Here is a 23,659-nt window from a genome sequence, read left to right on the forward strand (position 1 = left end):
CCTAACCCTTCCAGACCCAGTTTTCTCCTCTGGAATACGAGGCTAACAGTAGTATCTACTTCACATGACAGTTGTGAGGGTAAACAAAACCATGTTTAGAAAATGTTTACCCCAATGCCTGACACACAGCAGGGGCTCCAGGTTTATTACTAGACACACCACCAAATCAATGCACAACATTGATAAAAAAACACAGAATGAGTTTAGAATCAAAGAATGCTAAAAGATAACTGGGACGCTGCACAATAACAATGTGAGTTTTTTAAAGTAAATTCCAAAAGATAGAAAAAAATTCAAGTTTAAAATGTATAACACCTGTGGTATCATTTTTTAAACGGGCCAAAAAAATATGAGTGCATGGATTGGCCAAAAATGACCTGACATTTACAAGTTGACCCTTGCAGATCCACGAGTACTATGCAAAAGGGTCAAGAATGTTTAAGTTTCAAGATGTTTTAAAATGTTGAATAATTATCCGAAGTAGAGAAATCTCTGTTTGTAACCATGACTCTTTAATGGAGAAAATGCTAGAATTAAGAATTTGTGTGTGTGTGTTTTAACTAAAAGATGAAGTTGGGAATTAGGCATTCACACTGCTCTGACAGAATGAATTCATGAGGTCACCGGGCAGGATACCAAGACAATACACACAAAGGACCAACCTGGCAAATAAAAGTTGCTTAATACATCTGATTTCTGCCAAGGGTCTGTCCTCTCCTTTCTGTCACCCGCCTACAACCACAGGCATGCCTTCGGTTTGGTTACTATTGATAACTGTGCCCCTCTAATAACCTTCACTTGCAGCACCAGCTCTCCAACCACCTCTCACACCCCACACTAAGAATTCTGCTGCTCTTCTCAAATCTTGGAGCCTCCTGGACATTTCCCTGCCTTCATTCCCTTTCTGTCCTCACGCCCCTCTTCCCGGACTGAGATCCCATGTCCATCCATAGACACTGCCTGGCACCCATCCTCAACAGCCTTGCCCCATGCTCACTGGTCAAACCCTTCTCCTGCTCCAGACCCGTACCCAAGCTGCTGGACGTGACTGGAGAAAAGCCTCCCACCACGCCGATTCATCTCCCATAAACGCAGAACCACCATACACCTGTCTAAGGTCACCACCTCCACCTGTGCACTGCAGCCCCGCCCCTCTCTCCTATTCATGGATATTTCCTCCTAACCATTGTCTCCTCTCGCTCGTATCATCCATTTCTCCCACTCTGCTGCATCATTCCTAGTATCAAACATACTCTTCAATTTCCCAACATTAAAAAAAGAAACAAAACACCTGATCCCATTTCCTCTCCAATTTTTATCTCATTTCGCTATTCCTTTTAAGGCAAAACCTCTCAAACAGCTGTCTAAATCTATTACTTCCCTCATTCTCTCTTGAGTCCAACCCAATGACACCTTCATCCCCACCACCCCATGGAGACACTGTCAGTGTCACCGACGACTCCCCTGTTGACAGATGGAGTCAATTCTCAGACCTCAACTTACTTCATCAAACAGGAGCATCTGATCCAGTCATCATCTCTTCCTTCTTGAAACACACTCTCCCTTTGGCCTCCTAACACCATTCTCTCCCTCTCCTCTTCTCAGGTTTCCTTTTGTTTTTTTCTGTGTCTCACTAGTCCTCAGACCTCTTCTTTCCTTTTGCACTTACAAGATGGATCATGGCATCCGCTTCTTGGCTTCCAAACTCCACAAATACTGACAACTTCCTTATCTTTCGACCCAACCTCTGTCCAGGCTTCAGATTTTTAGATCCAATTGCCTGCCCACCATGGCCACTGAATATTTGAAACCTAGGCTAAGTTGGTCAAAAAGAACTCTTGATTCCATCCAGACCGTCACTGCCACCTCTTCCCTCCACATACAAGCAATTTTTTTTTAAATTTTGTAAGCAAAACAAACACTTCTCCTGCACTTCTTCCCATATCAGTAGATGGTAAGTGCGTTATTCCAGCTACACAGGCCAAACTCCACAGGGTGGTCCTCGCTTCCTCCCACACTCCATATAGGACCCATCAGGAAACCCTGAAGGTCCCAACTTCAAAATACACCCAGAATCAGGCCACTGCTCTCCGCTTCCACCGGCCTAGTCCAAGGCATGGCCAGACCTGGACAAATCCAGCAGCCTCCTCCCTAGTCATCCCATCTAGTCTCTACACCCAAAAGGGATGGTCGGTCTAAAACAAAAGTCAGGTTATATGTCTTTTCTGGTCCAAACCTCCCAATGGTTTCCCAATTTGCACAGGGAAACATCCAAAGTTCTGACATGGCCTTCAGGGCCCTACATAATCCCCCAGTCCTGTCCCCTGCCCTGGCTTCCTGTGGTCCCTTCACCAGGCCAAGCACAGCATGCTGCCACATGGTCTTGGGGAGCCCTCAGCCGCTCCGAATGTTGGTATCATTTGCTTCCTCCTTTCTCCCAGATCCCTGCTCTAATGACACCCCATGGAAAAGGTCCTACTGACTGATCCCCCTTAGAAGCCAGCACCCCTAACTGCAATCCTCCATCCCTCCATCCTACCTGCGAGGCTTTGAGCTGGACTTGGTGCCTCCCAGATGAGAAGTCCAGGAAAGCAGGGACTGCACTCCTGTATCCCCAGCCCCTGACTGTAGGGGCACGCAGTAGGTTTTCCAGTCAGTGTTTTTAAAATGAATTAGTTAATTGACTCATTAACCCACACAGCACAATAAGGTCATTGTTTTTATCTCCATTGGAGTTGAAGAAATTGAGGGCCAGAGTCACTAAGAGACCAATCACACGGCTGGGTGCATGGGTGGGGTCGGGGTGCAGGTTTCCACCAGGACTGTCCAGACTCCAAAGTTGCCCCAGTTTCTCTGGGGGGCAAATCAGAACTGCTCACCCCCATCACAGGAGGATTGGAATTTTAACCAAGCAGACTCCAGGGCATGAGTGGCCGGCACCAGGAGGGTTCCTGGGCACTCACTGCGGTCACTACCCAAGTGCGGCTGCAAACCCGGGGCCACGAGAGGCAAAAGGGGCGGAAGCGCCAAGAGCGGAAGGCGGGGAGACCAGCACAGCCGCTTCTCCACCAGCCGGGGGCGCAGGCGCGGGCCTCACCGGTGACAGCGATGCAGGAGTCGATGGCGGCGTTCCGGCAGGCGCAGATGATCACCACATAATTGGTCTTGGCCAGCTTGCCCTCGACGAGCAGCCGGAACATCTCGGAGAGGCCCTCGGCCAGGGAGTAGGTGCACTCGATGATGTGCACGCTGTCGTTGCAGGAGCTGGCCGCCAGGCCCGCCAGCCAGGGCAGCTGCGCGGAGGTGACGGGCGCCACCGCGCTGGGCGCCGGCGGGAACGGCTGCGGAGGCGCCTGCTGGTACTGCCGGATCTCCGACAGGTGCGACTCGCGCCAGGAGCGCAGGAAGATCTGCTCCAGGTCCTCCATCAGGGGCACCTGGTCGGCCGCTGGCAAGGACAAGGGGGTGCAAGAGGCCTCAGCGCCTGCCCCACGCGCCCCACGCGGTGGCTTTATGCAAATTCTGGGGAAAGGCAGGCGAGCTGATTGAAAACCAGCAGACCTAAGTTATTTATGCTGCAGCCATTAGAGACAGCTGAGAAATGCAGGGAGGAACATGAAAGCAGCCATGACCTCACCATCCAAACAGATTCACAACGACTTTGTGTGTGTTTCTCAGTCTTTTTTCTTTTTCTTTCTCATGTGCAGGTTTTAAATGGTAGTGAGGATTGTGGGCATACAACTTCAGGGCTGGCCTGCTGTCCTTCCCAACACACCATAACCGCATGTCCGTGCTGTTCGTCTTGGCAAACAGCACTGTGAATGGGCACATGGCGTCCCATAGTATGGAAGCACCGTCATTGAGTTAGCGATGTCTCTACTGGTCTTTTTATTGCTTCCAAAGAATCCCCTTTGTAAATACTTCTGCAATATACATCTTTACATACAGAACATAACGTCCTCGGCCTCAATTCTCAAAAGTGGGCTTACAGAGCCAACGAATACGTATCAGCCGACTGTTTCTAGATGGTCCAAATATGTCCGCTCACCATGACATTAAGGGCACATAATAACACTGCTTTTATTGCACTCAGCTCCACTGGATACCATCATTTGGCTTCTTATCAATAATTTAATGGAGAACACTTTTACTTGTGTGATTTCCTAATTTACACCACGTTGATGACTAGTAAGATTGAATACTATTTTCAATCCACAGCTGGGAGTCCGCATATGCTATGCAGAGGGCTGACTTAAGTTATAGGCAGATTTTTCGACTGCGCGGATGGACCATGCCCCTAACCCTCCCACCCCCGCCGTTTGTTCAAGGGTCAACTGTACTCTCAACATTTGTTTCCTATGGGTATTTTTTGGTTTATATGTCCAAATTTTGTATTCCTATCCAGCTCCACCCCGCACCAGCTTCGGAGCCTTGAGCTCTCTTATGATAAAGTTTCCTGGTGTGAAAAAATGGGGATCACACCATTCACTCATTGGGCTGTGTCAAAATTTGATTAGATTAGCTGTTATAGCTCCCATCTTTAAAATCTTTCCCGAGCCCACATCCCCTTCCAGAACCACCACCACCCAGCAAAGCTCCCTGGGAGCGTTGTCTACACTTGTCTTCCCACCTCCATTTTCTCTAACCCCCTCCGATATGGATTTTGTCCCCGCATTCCTCTTACACCAGGGTTGCCAATCACTTCCATACGCCCACACCCAACAGTCAACAATCAGTGCTCACTCAACTCTTGGCAGGTAAATCATTTCTGAATTATCTCTATAGATTTTGACTTCCTTCAAGCCTTTCCCAGCCCCTCCAGGAGGTGACCACTGCAGTGGCCTGATAACATCTGTCAACATGGTCCCTGAAATTCATTTCCACCTGCCAGAGCTGGTCTTCACAAGGGCTCTCGCTGACAGTCAGTGATGAAGGTATGTGCACTTGGCACCTTTCGCGGTTATTCTACCAGAGGTTCCCACAAAAGGGGAGGGAGACTCACCCAGCTGGACAAGATAGTAGACCGTCAGCAGGAGCTGCGTCTCCTCCGAGATGGGCTGTATTGTGGACGCTCCGTATTGTTCATACGCTCGAGAGATGGACTGGGAGTTCTGGTAGCAGGTGTACAGGAGCGGGCTCACGACCACGTCGTTCAGGTTCCCACAGAGGTAAGGGAAGTTCCCGTGACCTGTGGAGGAAGGAAAGCATCCACTTGGCAACTGGCCTTGGGCACAATGTGGGGCCCCACGAGTGTGGATCTCTGAATGCGAGAGCACTGAAGCGTGCAGGCTCATGGCCTCTGGGAGCCTTAAGTGCTCTTTTTCTGGGAAATCTCACCCTTCCAGCCCCTGCTGATCTAGTACCCCTGCTGCTGCTGTGGTTAACTGACCGGGTCTGCAGCATTTGCTTGTTCATTTAGTCCAATCCCTTGTTTTACAGGGGAGCAAGAGAAGGCCCAGAAATAAGTGCCCAAAGCTGAACAGCCAGCCCTTAGGCTGCTCCTTCAGCGCTGACTCTAGAACACCATGTGGGTGACGCCTCCTGGGTCTTTGCCAGACTGTCTGCCAGCCCGCGCCTCCCTGACAATTCCATGCTGCCTGGATCCTCCCAGAACTCTGACAAGCTGAGTCAGGAAAACGAATCACTATTCAGACCAGAGACCCCGCATACTGACAGGACATGACACATGCTTTAGCCAATGTGACACGATTAATTCTGACTGACGACTTTCAGAGGCGGAAGAGCCTAGGCCACTTAGGTTCAAGTCTCTTCTCTGCCATTCGTTAGCTTTGTGAGCCTAAGCAAAAAGCTTCACATCTCTAAACCTCAGTCTCCACATTTGTAAAATGGGGTGAAGATATCAAATCTTCATGGGGTTGCGGAGATGAGCAAATATGTGTGGCCTACCTCAGAAGGCCTCCAGTTCTCCACCAAACACCCTGAATGCCTGCTGTGAGCTATGTGTAGATATCATGCCCAGCTCTGCGGCGAAATCTGGTGACTGAGACACAGTTCATGTCCTCATAGAAACTGCTCCTCAAATGTGGGGTGATGAGGGTCCCCTGAGAGGCTTCCTAAAACACAGATTGCCAGACCCCACCACAGAGCTTCTGATTCAAAAATATGGGTCCTGATTCTGGGCTGGGCCTGGGGATTCACATCTCTGGGTGACCTGCTTCTGCTGGACCAGGGACCACAATTTGGGTAGCACTGCTTACAATTCTGACTTATAAGAGGCAACATAACGACTTACTATAAGAGTAAGCATGTGATATTTGTCGTAAAAGACGCAGGTCTGCCAGGCCCCGCCCCTGAGGCTTCTCTGAGGCTCCTGGGTCAGAGTGGGTGCAGATGCAGCCCCCGTCCTCACCTCCAAGCCTGGCACCCTGCCGTGTACCATTCTCTCCATACTGTTCTCAGGGCTGACCACAGACACGCAATGGCCGTGCAAAGAATGCATGCAGTGTGACTGAACGTTGATCTTCACTTTCGTTGGTGAACAGGGCCCAATGGGATGATTGGCCCTGCTTCATGCCCACTTCAAAACCTAGCTGCGCAGTGCACCCTTCTTCCTGAATACCCTGTCTATGTTTCGGTTTGCCCTTTAATAAGAAAGGAGTGCCCTTTCTTATTTCTTAATTGAGTAAAATATCTTCCCCACTTTCCTACCACCCCCTCTCTATTCCTACAAACATGATACCAAATACAGTATTAACTTACTTAAGAAGGACCTTACTACGTATGCATGTGTGTGTGTGCACGTGTGCTGTGTGTGTGTTACTATATGCCAGCACACTGTACCAGTAAGTACCATCATCAAACAAGTCCTGCCAAGTTCTCAAATATCTAGGTCTCTCACTTGATTAGAAAAAGGAATTTCTTTAGTTAAACCCAAAATCTACCTGCACGTAGCACACATTCATTAGCCCACTGACACAAAACAGAGATAAAATCTAGTTTTGTTCTATGCTTCTACATAGTGACCATGGCTATCTTTGCCCAACCAAAGTCAGATTTCATAGTAAAAAAATACTAGTGGCCTAGGGTGACAACAGGACAACCCACCAGACGAGGGCTCCTGGTCTGATGAATCAGCAGGTGAGCCAAGGACCCACCTCTAACCCTTGTTCTTAGCACTGGGCCTGTTACCACAGTGGGAGCTCGATGAAGTGGACTGACTGAGGACAGAACAAATGAGCAAGCAAATGGACGTCACGGAACAGAATTGTTGTGGGAAACTGTGACAAGCTCTATAACTCTTGGCATCTGATTAGGAGCTACCCCCACGACAGGTCTTCTTAGCTCTTTCACTGCCCTGAAAAAGGTTTTAGAGTTTGCTCAGACTAGAGTCAGCCTACAATGACGTCTGGGTGTTGCCTATTTCTCGCACATTCCTTGAGGCTCCCCCACCTCCACCATTTCTTGCATGTACTTGCCTTTAAATATCACTGGCTTGGCCTTGCATATTTTCAGCAAGTTGTCGGGAACGGACACTGGTTCTCCGGAGGCCACAACAGGAAAGGTGACTGAAGCTGGTCCCACCAAGCCAACCTGGGGCATGTAGGACATGCTTGCGCTCTCTAGGGACACGCCAAGAGTGTTAGGAAGACACAGAGATGAGGCATCCATCTCCAGCAGACCTGACGTCAGGCCGGGTAAACGAATCAGCTACAACTTGACCCTTACCCATCAGGCCGGGTAAACGAATCAGCTACAACTTGACCCTTACCCCTACCTACGGAGTATCCGTCTTGGAATCACAGAGTCCTGAGGTCAAAAGCATTTCGAATGGCACTCAGTCCAACCTTTCCCACCAAACGACCCAGTCTTCCCCTCTTTAATATCCCTGCCAAGTAATAGGCAAGCCCTTTTGTAAATTCCTTTAGGATCAGGGAACTCACTACTGTACCGGGATCCCGGACGTTGTTAAGCAATTCTAATACAAGAGAAAGAGCCTTTCGTTGTACTAGAGTCGGCCTCCCTAGTACTTTCTCACCAACACACACAAAAGCCCCCCTACACACACACACACACCACCCCCACTAGTACCCAAGTCTTGGATTTTGGGCAAGGCTGTTGTCACTTACCATACTTAGCTCTGTTCCCAGCACCTTGGGAGTAGCTACCATCTGTAGCTGATGGAGATTCTGGAGACCACCCTTTGTGGCGCTTTTTGGGGGGCCCGGAGTTTGTCAAGATACCTAGACAACATTCAGAGCGTGGATTAGGCTGTCACTAGGGATGAGCGTTGATAAAACAGACCCCTGATTTGTAAAACACTTATTTGTTGTATTTTTTAAAATCAGAGTTTATAATGGGTTTTAGCATCTAGTTAAGTATCTAAGCATAAGGAAACATCCTGTCAATCTTTGTAAATGTTTCATTCCAACGTTGTGCGGGTGTCAAGCTTCATCTCTGAGCCTCAGCTCCTTCGTCTTTAAAATGGGACAATAAAACCTACACTGAAAGGGACTAAAGAGAATATATGTAAAGCAGAGTTTGGGACCAATAAATGGCAGCTACCGAGACACACATCATCATCATCTCACATTCCAATATATGCGGTGTGATCAAAAAATATGGTGAATGTTTAAGTAAAAATAAATTTATTACAGTAAAAGACACATTGCAGGGCGGCTGGTTAGCTCAGTTGGTTGTTAGAGCGCTGTGCTCTTAACAAGGTCGCCGGTTCAATCCCCACATGGGGCATGAGCTGCGCCCTCCACAACTAGATTGAAACAACTACTTAACTTGGAGCTGATGGATCCTGGAAAAACACACTTAAAAAATAAATAAATAAAAGTTTAAAAAAAGGGGGGGGTGGGCAGATGGCTCAGTTGGTTGGAACATGAGCTCTGAACAAGGTTGTTGCCAGTTCGACTCCCACATGGGCCAGTGAGCTGCGCCCTCCACAACTAGATTGAAAACAAGGAGCTGCCGCTGAGCTTCCAGAGGGGCGGTCGGATGGCTCAGTTGGTTAGAGCGTGAGCTCTCAACAAGGCTGCCAGTTCAATTCCCACATGGGATGGTGGGCTGTGCCCCCTGCAACTAAAGATTGAAAAATGGCTACTGGACTTGGAGCTGAGCTGCGCCCTCCACAACTAGATTGAAGGACAACGACTTGGAGCTGATGGGCTCTGGAGAAACACACTGTTCCCCAATATTCCTTAATAAATTTTTTTTTAAAAGACACATTGCTGTTAATCCCCTTCAAAATACTCCACCTCACCCTGAACACACTTATCCCATCGTTCTTGCCACTTTCTGAAGCAGTTCTGGAAGTCCTCTTTCGTGAATGTCTTTAGTTGTGCTGTCATGGCTGCCTGAATGTCCTGAATCATTTTGATTTTGGGGAAGAGCCAGAAGTCACACTGTGCCAGATCCGGTGAATAAGGTGGATGAGGACACAACGTAATGTTTTTATTTGACAGAAATTGCCATATACCAGAAGCAAAGTGTGACATGGAGTGTTGTCATAATGGAGGATGATTTAGGGCACACTTTAAAACACACCTTCTCTCAACCGTAGCTCACACCCGACTGACTATACCAAACAACTTGAAACTTGTCACACACTATTACTAAGGTTCAAGGCACCGCATCCCATATTGAAGATGCCTGCCTTTCAGTTGAATGGCACTAGGCAGCAGCCTTCACCATATTTTGTGATCACACCGCTTATTCGCATATTAACGCATGTTTCTGTAGACAAGGGGCCGCAGTGTTCAAGCCACCACCGAAGTTTCACCACTTGGGGGCAGTACTGACCCACCCGTGCTCCTCTCCCCACCATAGCGTCGAAAGCTACTTTTCAGACTAAAAAATAAAGGGGAACAGAAGCTGGTACCCACAGCTGTTAATGAGTCATCCTGCCCACGCTACATGACAGCATGCATATGACTCATGCTATGTTCCTGGGTTTTTCAAAATATCAAGAATTGGTTGCCATTCTTTTTTCTTTACTAATTTTTGACACAAAATTTCCCCTACATTTAGAACTAGATGTTCAACCCTTGACTGAGCATTAAACTCATCTGAGAAACTTTTAAAACATTCAGCCGGAAGACTTGTCCAAGATCCCCCAACTCGTAAGAAACAGAGTCAGGTTTTGGATTCATATTTATCTGATGTTTTTCCCATGATACCACCTTGTCCCCTATTTCTCCAGAACTCTACAGCCCTCCTTGTATGTGGCCCACGGTGAGACAGGTCGCCTGCCTCAGGACAGGCTGCCACTGCGTCTTGGCATGCACAGGTCACCGAGCGCCAGGACCTGGGCACAACCCCGCGGACTCCGGAGGCATCTGCTGAGCTGGCTGGACTCTCTTTCCAAGCAACACCAATTGCAGGAGGCTCGGTGGCCCCAGCACGACGGCTCCCGCCTCCCCCTCACCAACGCCTTGACCCGGAGAAGCCGGAGCCCCAGGACAGGCAACACTACCTAGTGCCGAGGGTCGTGGCATGGCCGACAGCTTGCTCTTCACCAGCTCTTGGTGCTTCGGGGAATCTTTGCCGTTGAAAACTGCAGGGCCTGTTGCTGCTGCGGTTAGTGAGGGGTGGTCAGAAGCTGGTCCTGATCAAAGAGACAGAGTGACAGAGCAGGCTCAGTTCACAGCACGCTCTGTGAGCCTGGCCGGCAGGAAATTACTTTTCTTCCATTTTTACAAACTAGCCCCTCACTGACAAGTCCCACCGGAAGTCGGTGACACTGCCCCACTGAGAAAACATACATGTGCACACCCACGTGCGCACACAGGCACACAAGCTCCTGCTGTGCCCAGTGAGCACTTCCTGGTGACAGAAGGACCAGAGGGCTCCCGGAACTTCAGGATGGCTCCTGAAATCGTCCCACCTTCCTCCTACCTGCTCTTTCACCCTCCAGAGCTCAGGTTGACAACAGACATACTCAGGGGAGCTGTCAGGGGTGCTGTCACACAGGTCCAGGCTGCTCACAGGGACTGGGGCTCCCCAGGTCTGAGGACAATGCTGGGGACCATTGTGGGTTCTGGTCTTCTAGGGCTCATTGCCCTAGCTGTGCTACCTTCCTTAACCTCCCTCTGCTTCAACTTTCTCACCCACAAAACGAGGGTCATAGCAGAGCCATTGTGAGGATGACACGACTTAACAGAAGTCACATCCGTAGAACAGTGCCTGGCGGGCAGTGAGCACTAAGTAAACATTTGCTGTTACTATAATCTTACTCACTGAACTCCTACAACCATGCTGCAATCGGACAGAAAGAGCTTCAACTTTACAGATGAGGAAATGGAAACTCGAAGAGTTTGAACGAGTTGCCCCAAATCACCCAGCGAGGAGGCAACAGTTCTGGAACATATACCCGGGTATGCTGATGGCAAAAACACTGGTCTCTCCAGATGCCATGGGGGCAGAGGTCTCAAGTGGTCTGGTGCAGTGGGGACAATGGCAGATATAGCATGTGGAAAGGGAGGCCTGGTGCTTCTGGAGGACAGCATGTTCCCAGCCCAGGTGCAACTTCTTCATTGGATGTGATGAACCAGGCGGGGCAAGGGCACTGCCCCCAGGCACTGCCTTCCCTCCCCGGACCCATCTACAAACCCTGCAAGCAGGAGCGATGAAAGCCCGAGTCCCTGGGAAGGCTGCTGGCCACTGTGATAACAGCTGCCACACATCTGTCTGCTCAGCATGGAAACCGCCAAGCCATTCAACCAGAAGTAGCCGCTGTCAAATCTTGACTCAGACACCTGCCACCCGTGAGATCCTAGCCAAGGTCCTAGGCAAGCACCAGTGAGCCTCGCTTTTCCAGTCAGGACAACAGGGAGACAAAAGCCTGCTCACAGGGGCCTACTAGGATTCGACGAGACACACACGCGGAGCTGGGGCTGCTGAGCACAGGACAGAGGGCCCTGTCTGGTCGTACAGCTCCTTCCCGGCGCTCAGGCCCAGCACTTAGTGCCCGTGACAGAGCAAGCTCTATGCTGCAAACTGGGGGTGCAGAAAGACCCTAAAGCCCCATCCCACCAACCAAGGGGTCACGTGACATAGCAAACAGGAATGCAGGACACCTTTCCAAATAAAACACTGCGTTCTGTGTTGAAAACTATTCCCGATTTAAGATGAAAAGCAAAGGCATCGTAGAAAACGCGAACACACAAAGCACGCCCCTATTTATGTTGAAGAAGGTTTGGCGGCTCAATCAAGCAGCTATGCTGCTGGCATGCCAGGCCTGTGGGGTCAGCCTCTGTGCGGCTTCTCCGTCGCCTCACCTGCCTGCTGTGCTCCCATGGGGACGCTCGGGTTCGCGCCAGGAGTGGGCTCGCTGGAGGAGGCAGCCAGAGGCCCGGAGCTGTCCAGCGGCGGGAAGAGAGACCCGGAGCAGGAGCCGGCGGGGGTCTGCCGGCCTCTGAACTCTAGGGGGACAAGACATGAGCATGAAAATCCACCCACTGCTACTCCCACCAGTTATGAGATGATGATGTTCTAGGCTGGCATTTGTCCTGCAGGAGAGATGGGTGTGCAGATAACAGTAATGGTGCCAGCCTGCTCTTTGGTCCAGTGTAGCCAGAGGAGGGGATGTTACCCTGCCAAGGGCAGGGGCTTTGCCTGAGGGACAGCTCTGACTGTCAGCAGTGGCAGCAACAGTGAGCATTTGGGGAAAAGAGGAAAACATGATACAAGTGGGTCATCCAATCACTGTCCTTCAAGTCCAGGCAAAGAACAGAGTATCACTCAAGGGTAAAGGAAGATGCAATACCTTCCTCCATCCCGTGAGTCACCCTCTGTCCCAGGGACATATCTAACCTGGGAGGTGCTTGGCCACATACAGCGAGTGATCAAAGACTCTTAACTGGTCCCACCTGGGAAGAACCACCTTCTCCCCAGGACCTAGGAAATGGCTGGCACATAGTAGGAGCTCAAGAAATATTTATTGGGGCGGCCAGATGGCTCAGTTGGTTAGGGTGCGAGCTCTCAACAACAAGGCTGCCGGTTCACTTCCCGCATGGGAGGGTGGGCTGCGCCCCCTGCAGCTAAAGATTGAAAACGGAGACTGGACTTGGAGCTGAGCTGCGCCCTCTACAACTAGATTGAAGGGCAACGACTTGTTGCTGATGGGCCCTGGAGAAACACACTGTTCCCCGATATTCCCCAATAAATTTTATTTTTTAAACAAAGCACACGGACTTTAAGCTACATCTTGGTTTCCATCCTGCCTATGCTGCATTAAAAAAAGAAAAAAAGAGAGAAATATTTATTGAGTGATGTAAGAAAGGGGGGTAGGAAGGAGAAGAGCCCTGGGGTGGGTTGGGAGGGGGAATGCCCAGAGCCAGCCCTTCCTGAAGGCCCCTCCTCCTACTCATTGTAGCTGGCTGGGAGAGTCTGGGTAACCAGAAGGGAACCAAAACAGACACGTGAGGGACAAAAGGCTGCTTCTCCTGGTCACCGCACGGAGAGCCCCTCCACACCGGTTAAGGGGGAGTATCTCTGTGAGCACCCGAGGCTGACCCTCTTAAAATCCAGCCCCTGCCTCCTCCCTCCATAGCTGACTGTAGCCAGGCGCCATACAGGAGAGCCACAGAAGGGGGCAGTGGAGGCCAGGCACTGCCTCAAGGACCATCCTTGAAGCTGCTCTTTCCGTGCAGGGGTTCGGGGTGGGGAGCAGGGCCGTTATTCCAGCCGAGCTTTCTCTACAACAGGGTCTCTCAACCTGGCACTGTTGACATCGTGGACGGTGGGGGACCACCCTGTGTCCTGTGGGATGTTTAGCAACATCCCTGGTCCCCACCCAGGGGTGCCAGCAGCACTCTCCCATCATAATGATCAAAAATGTCTCCAGACATTGCAAAATGTCCCCGGGGAACAAAATCACCTTGGTTGAGAAGCTCTGCCCCAAATACTTGCCACAAGAAGGCACAGCACAGTGTGGCCCTATCAACGTTTAAATGGCCCACACAGTTAGGTGGACATTGTAAACTGAACACCTGTAATGCAAGTACCGTTTTAATTTCACAGGGTGGACCTCGCACCTTGCCGGCTATACGGTCATCTCTCCCCCAAAGTCCTGGCGACAGGCACCGTGGCTCACCTGGAGGACAGCCCCTTCATACACCCCACCCCCTTCGGAGCCGAACTGCTCACCTGAACCTTTCCAACAAATGAGAGGTCCTTTGGTTAGAGCCCCCTGTGCACTGCGGACCAGGTAATACTTCAGGTGTTTCTGCTTCTTGGGCTGAGTGGTCAACTTAAGATTTATGTGATTGGAGAATTCTGTGAAGTAACAGAAGCCCTTCTTTCCACAGCCAACACAATTCCCAGAGAAACCTGGAGGAGGAAATAAACCATGAGCGTCTCCAACTTACCTCCACAGTCCTCTTCAGATAATACACAGGTCATCGAAAGTGACCATTCCCATCCTCTACCACCAACCAGAGAAGTCCACAGGGCAAAGGTCCCATCGTCTTATGCTGGCCCAGGGGTCAGATGCCTTGACGCAGCCAGAAGGACCGTTAGAGGTGGACCAAGCAAGCTTGGGAGACGGAACTTGCTCGGCGGCGTATCGGAAAGCCTATACATAGAGCCAACTTTAGGACAAGAGCTGGCCCATTCAACTGTCTGCACTGACCAAGTACTTGCAATAATGTGGGACGCCCCCATTTCCTTTGGTGCCGGCCAGTTACAGAATCTCAAAGCAATTAGACCACCAACCCTGGATACACGGGGGGACCGCGTGAGCGTCCAGGATCCCATCTGGGAGTCAAGTGATTTGATTCCATGAGTTGCTGGAAAGAAATGAAGATAGCCACGATGCGTACACAGCCAGGGTGCTGGTGAGTGACTTCTGGGGACCTGGCCGCCAGTGGAGTGGAGACCGTGCGCTAGAGTGAGGCTGTCACAGCCTGGGTGTCCTGCTACGTGAAGCCACCGTGAGCCACAGAGGCGCCCAGCAGTTCTGAGGCTCCGAGAAAGCTGTCTATGCAGTCACTATGCAAAACCCCCTCCCATGAACTATTAAAATCCAGAGAACACGCTTGAGAAGACCTTTACGACCTGTAAAGTCTGTTCAAACAGGACTCACGAGAACTGCTGGCTAATCTGAGAGCATGTGGAGAGTTGGCTTTTGTCTCTGATCCCTGTCTTGACACTCACTGTCTCCAGGACCCCTTCCTTAGGATCTGGCTTTGCCCACTCGTACATCTGGTTTCCATGGTACCAGGCCCTTTGGGCGGGGCAGCCCTGATGCTGAGACTAATTTATTTTATCATATTCTCTGGCCGACAGGTTTACAGTGGTCATTTCGACCTAAGCCATGGGGCCACATGGCTCTGTGCATAAGCTCTGCTTTTAAATAGAGGATTCCTCAGGCCTCTGGTCAGTGCTCAAAATAACATCAGTTGGTAAAGATTCAAAACATCTCCACAGGAAATAAGAATCTACATCACAGAAACCTAGTGGATTCCCTGACCCATTTTATTTCAATCAAATTTAATATTCCTTAAAAGGCCTAGAAATAAAGACCAATCTCCTGGACTAGCCACAGGACAGGTACAAGTTAGTTTAATCTTCCAGAATCCTCTTCCCTCTGCACCAAAACAAACAGGTAAGGTACCAAAGAAACACTAAACATGCTGCTCTATATTTACTGGTTTTTAAAGGGACAGGAAGGCAACTAACATGCACAGAGAAGCAGTGACATTCCTGCCCATTTATTGTCATCCAGACAGGTCACTCAGCTTAACAATACTCAGCTTAACAATGCAATACTTTGCAGTCGGTCAAGACTGCAAAACCTTCTTTTGGAAAACAGGAGAACCAGAGAGACGAATTTGTCCCAAGTAGATACGGAAAGTGTGGCATTCGAGTCTAGCACGAGAACAAAGTCTAGACCCGCAGCATGGCGTTCAGGCTGGGCCACACCCCCATCTCCAGCTTTAGTACCCGGTCCTCATCTTGCTGTCCCAATTCCTACTGGACTCCCCCTGCCCACTCCCACCACCCTCCTGCCTCCAGGTTCATACTCTTTCTCACTTAAGCCCCACCTGCAAGCACCTGCTGGTCACTCACTGCCCAGCTCACATGCCCACTCCTCCAGAGCCTCCTTTTCCCAAAGGCTGGGCCTCACTGCTCTCCAACCCCTACAGCCTCTTTATATTGTTCAGAGGGTGCTTGTAACTTCTTCGTGTTATAGTTACTGAGATTCGTGCCTTTTTACCCATAACTATCCCACGCTTCCAAAGGGCCAGGATCATGGTATGACTACGTAGAGGTGTGAGTTGCACCTGTGTACATAAGTGCATTGGACGGGAAGGAAGGAAAGAGGAAACAAGGTGCCTGTAAAAGAGAACACTGAGAGATTTCTGCATACACTCTCAAGTAATAATCTAACGTTTTCAGTGTTTCCTTTGCTTCCAACCTGGGAACCTTGAGATAAATACCTCAACTGCCATCTAAGTATAAGGCCCTGAGAAACCTTCCCAGCTCTCTAGAAGGGACTCTGATCCTGAGTGTCAGAAAGATGGAGGAACAAGAAACAGAACTGCAAGACTAAGATGCTAAGAACAACTTGCCAAGGCCTGCACTGCCATCCCTTCCAGAAACAGCTAACCAGCTTACAGGCCTTGGTCCCATGAGAAATGTGGGCTGTGGGACCATTTCAGAGGCAGAGATGGGGACCACAGGCGATAAGGAGCTCCTCTTTGTGGTTCAGAAATGAAATGGAAACCCGGGACTTCCTGTTACAGTAGTAAGCCACTTAGGGAGCCAGCAAGCAAACCGCTCTCCTGCTTTGGCAAAAACTTTCTGGTCGGGAAACTCTGCTGCTCTTCTGAGAAGGCCAACCCAGAAAACCACAGGACGGCTTACCAACCAGCCCCAGGAAACAGGGAAATGGTTTACACCACCCCAGGTGAATAGATGAGGTTATTCTAATTTCTCAAGAAATTGTCTGGATGGCGATAAAAGTTTTCATGAGGAAGAATAAACTAAGCCATTCTCTTTGGAAATCACCCTCAGGACGTGGGAGTCTATAACAATCTCTTTGGAAGACAAGCCTAGAAAGTATTCCGTACGGCCTGAGTCCTCACATTCCTGCCAGGCAAAGTATCCAGACTTAAGAGAAGTCATTCCTTCAGTGTACTATCCCACGGGAAGCGTCCCACAGAAATGAATCTCCGTGACCACACAGCAGCACTGCAATTTTCCTGCGGGTCCAGTTTAGCCGCTGTGAGTGTCATTTGTTTCACAAGCATACCCCTGAATGGGTGCCAGTGTGTGCCAGCCACTTAGCCAGGCTGGCCCTTCCATTGGAAGGAAAGCGCCTCTCCGCTCTCTCCACCCCCCTTCACTGCAGTGGAGCACACACTTGCAAATCAGAGAGACCTGGGTTCAAAGCCTGTCTTGGTACTTATGTGACACTGGGTAGGTTAATTCACATCGCTGAGCTTTTCTTTCCTCACCTGTAAACAAGATGATAGTGGCGAACATTTACTGTATACTGACCACATGCCAGGCACTGTACCAAGCTCTTTACAATACAAATGTTCTTGTTCAAACCTCCCGAAGCCCTATAAAACCATTTGTAGGCTCCTAATTTACAGATGATGGAATCAAGGCACAGAGAGGGAGTAACTCACTCACAGGTACAGGTTAGAAAATCTGGGAGTTGGGATTGAACCACTCTGCTTTGCCATCTCCTCACAAAAATCCATCTTGAAGGAGCACGAGGATGGAAAGCGCCCACTATTTGTCTAGCACATAGTAGGTGCTCAGCAAGTATCATTTCTCCTTCCTCTCCCTTGAACAAGCACAGCTTTATTGGGGATGGGGGGCGTTGCGGACAGGCGAGACCCTAGTACCTAAGTCCCCACAGTGCCAGAGGGAGATACGGGGGAAGTGGTGCGATCATTCTGGGTTTCAGTTTCCCAACCATAAAAGGGTGGGTGAGGACTTCCTTCCAGAACCAAAGGTATATGATTCTTCTTTGAAGTATCAACAGTGGCTTCCATTGGACCTGGCAAATTGTCTCTGAGTACACAGTTTATGACAGGCTACAGGAGACCCATCTGGATAAACTCAACAGGGGATGATGGTCCAACGCTCCACGGTTTGAAACAGAACTACTATGTTCCCCAGAAAATAAGACCTAGCCAGACCATCAGCTCTAATGCGTCTTTTGGAGCAAAAATTAATATAAGACCCGGTATTTTATTATATCATATCGTATCATATCATATCATATCATATTATATGGACCCAGTCTTATATTATATTAAAATAAGGCCGGGTCTTATATTAATTTTTGCTCCAAAAGGCACATTAGAGCTGACGGTCCGGCTAGGCCTTCTTTTGGGGGAAACACGGTATCAGGACACCATAATTATCTGGAATCAGTTCTCTCTTTTAATACAAATCAATTATTCACAGGACCTATAAGAGATCTTTTTAAAATGCAAATTAGAACATGGTAATTGCCTTATTTGAACACTTCCGATGTTTCTTTAAAATAGAAACTATAAGGAAAAAGCTAGGAAAGAAGACTACATGAATGAAGAGAGATAATAAATAAAAGAGACATAAGAGACACAGGAACCAAATGCTTTGGGAGAATCTCATTTGGATCTTGATTCAAAAAGCCACCTGAAATAAAGTTATCAAACAAAATTTGAACACACTGGGGATTTGAGAATATTAAGGCATTATTATTAAATTTTTTAGGTATGATGATTGTATTGGATTTCCAACAAAAAGCCCTTATCTTTTAGAGATACACACTGACTCATTTACACGTGAAATGACATGATGTCTGGGATTTGATTCAAAATAATTTGGAAGGTTGCGAAGAAGGAAGACTTATAAGTGAAACAGGCCTAGCCATGAGTTACTAACTGTCAAAGACGAAAGACAGAGACATTGGACCATTACACTTTTCCCTCTACTCCTAGACTTTGAAAATGTACCACAGGCTTTTGCAAGGGCAACCCAACTGAACCCATCCCAGCAGCCTCCGCTCCAGCCACAGAAAGATCTCACCATCCACCCCCCGCATGCTGACTTCCTTCACTCACAAATTTCCCTGGGCCTGAGATGCCCTTTGTCCCATAGGATGTGAGCACCCGGGCCAGGTCACCTGGGTTCAAATTCAGAACCTGCCATTTACTAGCTGTGTGACCCTGAGCAAGTCAGTTACCCTCTCTGTGCCTTTGCTTCTTCCTACGTACATGTTAGACAATAAGGTGCTCACCTCTCCAGGTTCTTTTAACTTAGGACAGTTTCTGGAGCATGACAAGTCTCCATAAAGTAGCTGCTGTTAGTCTTCTCCAACCGGCAAAACGCCACTCATTGTTCCGGGCCCCATCTGAATAGCTTGTCCTCCGAGATGTTTCTCCCATCACTGGGAGTTGTATGCAGCACTTTAAACCCTCGGTTACCACATGCTACACAGAGATTTAAATCAACTTTATTTCTGTGGTCGTTCGCCTTGGATCTCCGAGTCTCTGCCTGTGTTCTCCCAGGGAAGGACCACATCTGACTTGGCTTTGCGGCTCCAGGCTCAACTTAAGGTCTACCTTCAGTTTGGGGTTCTACATTCCAAAACTATTAGGTTGGTGCAAAAGTAATGGCGGTTTAAAAGTTTAAAAATAATTGCAAAAACTGCCGTTACGTTTGCACCAACCTAATACTTAAATTATTTGCCTGCTGAATGAACAAAAAACTCCCACCTAAGGAATGAACATTCTACTTAGATGTTTTCTTCTCCTATGTCTTAGCTATCAGACAATTTAGATGAATTACCGTCAAAAAATTGAAATATACACCTGGATTCTAATCTTTCAACTTTCTCAGATAAAAATCCCTCAGTCGATTCAAAGTCACTAAAACGACTCTCTTCATTATAAATTATGGGGTTTGGGGGGCGCCTAAAGCCATCACTTCCCCCAAGATAATCCACAGCTTCCATTTTATAGGCCACTAAAAAGCACTGAGCCCCGGTTCCTGGAGGCCTGCCGGGCCACCGTGTCCTGTGCAGCCATCGGGGTTAATTGCAGGAAACCTAAACAGTGTTAAATGTGCAAGCTGAGAGCATAAAGTTATTTTAAAAGAAGAAAGCATCAGTTATTACCAACTGGCCCTTGTTACCCACCTCCAATGGCTTTTTGGCGAGCAATTAACAAAGACACCACTTCCTCTGCACTGAGGAGCTGAAGCTGTTGCCGAGCTGGTGGTGAATGAACTGAGTCTTGTCTCCACATTTCAAGACACAGAAGCATCTCGATTTACTACCCTGGCAATTCTCTTAGTCACAAAGTGGTGGAATTCAGGCAAACCCTCACCACCGGCAGATGAAACACTAACCAAGCCACCAGGCTGTCTTTCCAATGGGGTTCAACCTGAGGGCCTTCAAGCAAATTAATCTGAGCTGGAATGACTGGAAGCTTCTTTGGGAGAGTGGATTTTCTGGCCTTTTTCTCGTCTGCAAGAACTAGTTACAATAAGCCCATGAACCTGCCTTGAAAGAAAGTCTGCATAGACTTTTTCTCTCCCGGGTCATTGTCCCAGAGCCACATCTCTCCCTCCAGGCAGCGTCCCTCTGCCTTGGTTCAGAATTTACAGCCTGGCCCCTAGGTGACAGGACCTGTTTCATTTCCGTCTCTGGGTCAATCCTTGCTCTCTCCCCTCTCCACCCTCTGTCCTACGCACCGTGCTTCAGACATAAAATGTTCTCAACAAATATCCACAAGGCGGAAGGGAAGGGAGGTTATCCTACAAGTTTCCCCCATAAACTCTCACAATCAAACTCACTTCTACAATGAAGATTGTTCCTGAGGCTACGTCTAAAATAGACAGATCATTACCAATCCTTCTGCCTGCCCAGTTCTCCTCCAAAGGAGACACCAAGGTGAAGGGGCCAGACTTTGGAAGGGCCAGGAGCACGTGTGGACATTACCTCCCCACTTTATAGATGAGTATATTGAGGCCCAGACACCACAAGCACCCTGAGGTCAGACAGAGTGGAGGCCAAAGTGGAGGCAGGACTGGAAGCCAGCTCTCGAGCTCTCGGGTTCAAACCTCCCATCTTCCCTGATTTTGTTCCACTAACGATGGCCTGTATTGAGCACAGGGCCTGGTATACAGTAAGAGCTCAATAAATGTCTGAACAAATAGGAGCCAGGCTTGGTATGGCTTGGCCTCCACTCTGCACTGACATCAGGATCTCTGGGGGCCAGTGGTTGTTTGAAAAGATCAAGCCTGCATTTCCACCGTGCTGACCATAACCGGGATACAGAACCATGAGGTATGGCTGTTAAAGGGTAGAATTTGGAGCCCGGAAGATCTGAGTTTGAATCCTGGCCTTATGCCTTTACCATGTACCCGTGGGCAAGTTCATTAACAGGTCCAAGCTCACCTATAAAACCAGGATAAGAATAACATCTCTTACAAGGTGAGAAGTAAACCAAAGGAGAGATGGTCAGTGGGTGCCAGACAGTTACTGCAGTTACGAACATTCTAGAGGCAAGAAAACATACTCAGCCTTGTTCTCCTTCTGCCTCACATCTGATGACTTCCAGGAGGGTCTAGGACAGGGTTTGGACCCCATGCCTGACACAGTAAGCATTTAGGGAAGGTTTGATGAATATGGGTACAAAAAAATAAACACTACATGATGGGCTTTCTGCAGGAAAGTAGTCACATTTTAAAATAGATCTCATTTGCATTCCATTTCCCAAAGACATAATCTGCCAAAAGACATACACGGGACGGGGGTGTGACATGCCGCTGAAGAGGCCCCAAAGGAGGCCTGTCACCACCAAGGGCCTCCCTCGGCCCCACCCACACGCAGACAAAGAGCAAAGGAGAAGCTTACCCAGAAGAGCGTTGTGCCCGCTGTCATCTGGCAAGAACCTTTTGTCAACGGCGCACACCAGGAGATGGTCGGGCAGGCTGGGGGACTTGGCACCCACGAGGAGGAAACCTGCAGGGATGTCGATGGGCTCATTGGAGATGGAGGCAAGACGCAGGTCCTTCCCCGCCTGGCAGAACCCTAGGAGGAATGGACAGGGCTCACGCATGCAGCCAAGCGGCTTCCAGAACCAGGATCCACGTGGGCAAAGGGATGAGAACATTCTGGATCTTGTCGGGACCAACCCTTACCTCTGCATGTGGTTGACTTTAAAATTAATTCTGAGAGATAAGATTATAACCATGGCTAGTAATGATACTTAATCCCACGTTTTTATGATTATCGGTGTCACATATATATAATACTCGTACATATTAATATACCGATGAAGCTCAATAGGTAAAAATTGTAGACAAATGATGATAAATTAAAATGAATACAAGATAAATCCATTAGAAAATGTGAGTGATTTGATATTTTTTACATCTTGCATTTTACGTGTATGAGGACAGGCGAGGGTCAGGCATAAGGGGTGAGACCCTGGTGACACTGGTTGCTTCTGGGGAGGGGCTTCAGTGACCAGGACACAGAGGAGACTCACCAGTGTAGGGAGACGTTCATTCTATACCCTTTTGAGCCCTTTGTATTTAAGAGCTTTTAAATACATTTCCCATTCAAAATATTCGTGTCCAAAATATCAGGGAAAAAAGGAGGAAGGAGGAAACAACTGAGTTTACTTGGATCAGCCCTTTCCAGGTGTTTTCTCGATGAGGCACACTTGGCCAGATCCCCTTTGCTTCTTCCATCCTTGGGTACCAACTGAGATGATGAGAGCGAACGTGAACCCCAATGAGCCCAAGGCCTTCCCTCCAAAACTGTGCAGGGCGCTACAGAGATCCTCCTGCCGTGAGCACCCGCTTCACCATTGACAAGCACTGTCTCCAAGTCCTCCCCTCTGCCCAGGCGGGAAGGCAGGAGGAGGGGAGGCTGTGCACCCACTGTGTGCAGCACCTGGCCAGGTACACTCTGCAGAGCTCCCATGGATCACCGATGGGGATGGAGCTGGTCTGGCGCTCAGACTTGGGAGATTCCCCTTCACCGTCTCGGGGAAGTTCAGCAAATTCTCTGCGGTTGAGTTCAGGCACTCCACAGATCTTCAACCTCCAGGCCCGCACCCCTCCCCATCTGCAGAGCGGCCCCTGCCTTCTAAAGAGCTGGGGGGGAAATGGGCCGTGGGCAGTCATAACTGTGGGCAGTTCACTGCGTTTACTCGGAAATTCTTTGAAAATCACTGTAGTGACCACTGGAGAGTTTACCATTCCCTCATTTAATTAGGTGGCCTTTTACTACTGGAACACTGGAAGGCCTACCTCACGAAGATCCACTGTGCTGACTTCCGTTTCCCGGGAATAGCAGCCCCAGGGAGGGCTAATTCCTTCCTCTGCTGGCCATCCTGCACAAGGTCAAGTCCAGAGAGCAGGGTGGACAGGGCCTCCACAACCCATCTGATCGCTTCTCCAAGCCCTGCCCTGCCCCAACTCAGGTCCCTATCTAACTAAACTGCTAGCAGTCCCCCGAATGGACTCTATTCTCACCCTGCTAAGCCTTTGCACATGCTGTTCCTCTGTCTGGAATGTCCCAGCTTTCCCCAACCCTCTTACCATCTCCCAACTCCTGCTAAGCTTCCAAAATTCAGATGAAGGACCACCTCCTCCAGGAAGCCTTCCCCAAACTCTCTACCTGTGTTAGGAACCTCTCCGGTGCTCCTATGCACCCCTGCTTGCCCTC

At 49.1% G+C, this 23,659-nt stretch overlaps 1 protein-coding gene across 1 annotated transcript in view; it reads right to left on the reverse strand.

The window, feature by feature from the left end:
* GREB1 (growth regulating estrogen receptor binding 1) overlaps positions 1 to 23,659 on the reverse strand; it is a gene marked incomplete at its 5' end in the record, with an annotated part of 65,610 nt that overhangs the window by 36,278 nt on the left and 5,673 nt on the right. The window contains 8 exons of the mRNA XM_081068023.1: positions 3,098 to 3,448; positions 5,003 to 5,188; positions 7,437 to 7,580; positions 8,088 to 8,201; positions 10,442 to 10,573; positions 12,246 to 12,389; positions 14,116 to 14,298; positions 21,836 to 22,012. Of these exons, the coding sequence (XP_080924149.1) occupies positions 3,098 to 3,448; positions 5,003 to 5,188; positions 7,437 to 7,580; positions 8,088 to 8,201; positions 10,442 to 10,573; positions 12,246 to 12,389; positions 14,116 to 14,298; positions 21,836 to 22,012 (1,431 nt within the window). The remainder of the gene's footprint in view (positions 1 to 3,097; positions 3,449 to 5,002; positions 5,189 to 7,436; positions 7,581 to 8,087; positions 8,202 to 10,441; positions 10,574 to 12,245; positions 12,390 to 14,115; positions 14,299 to 21,835; positions 22,013 to 23,659) is intronic.

This window comes from Rhinolophus hipposideros (assembly GCF_964194185.1).
Source record: "Rhinolophus hipposideros genome assembly, chromosome: 12".
NCBI classification, from domain to species: domain Eukaryota; kingdom Metazoa; phylum Chordata; class Mammalia; order Chiroptera; family Rhinolophidae; genus Rhinolophus; species Rhinolophus hipposideros.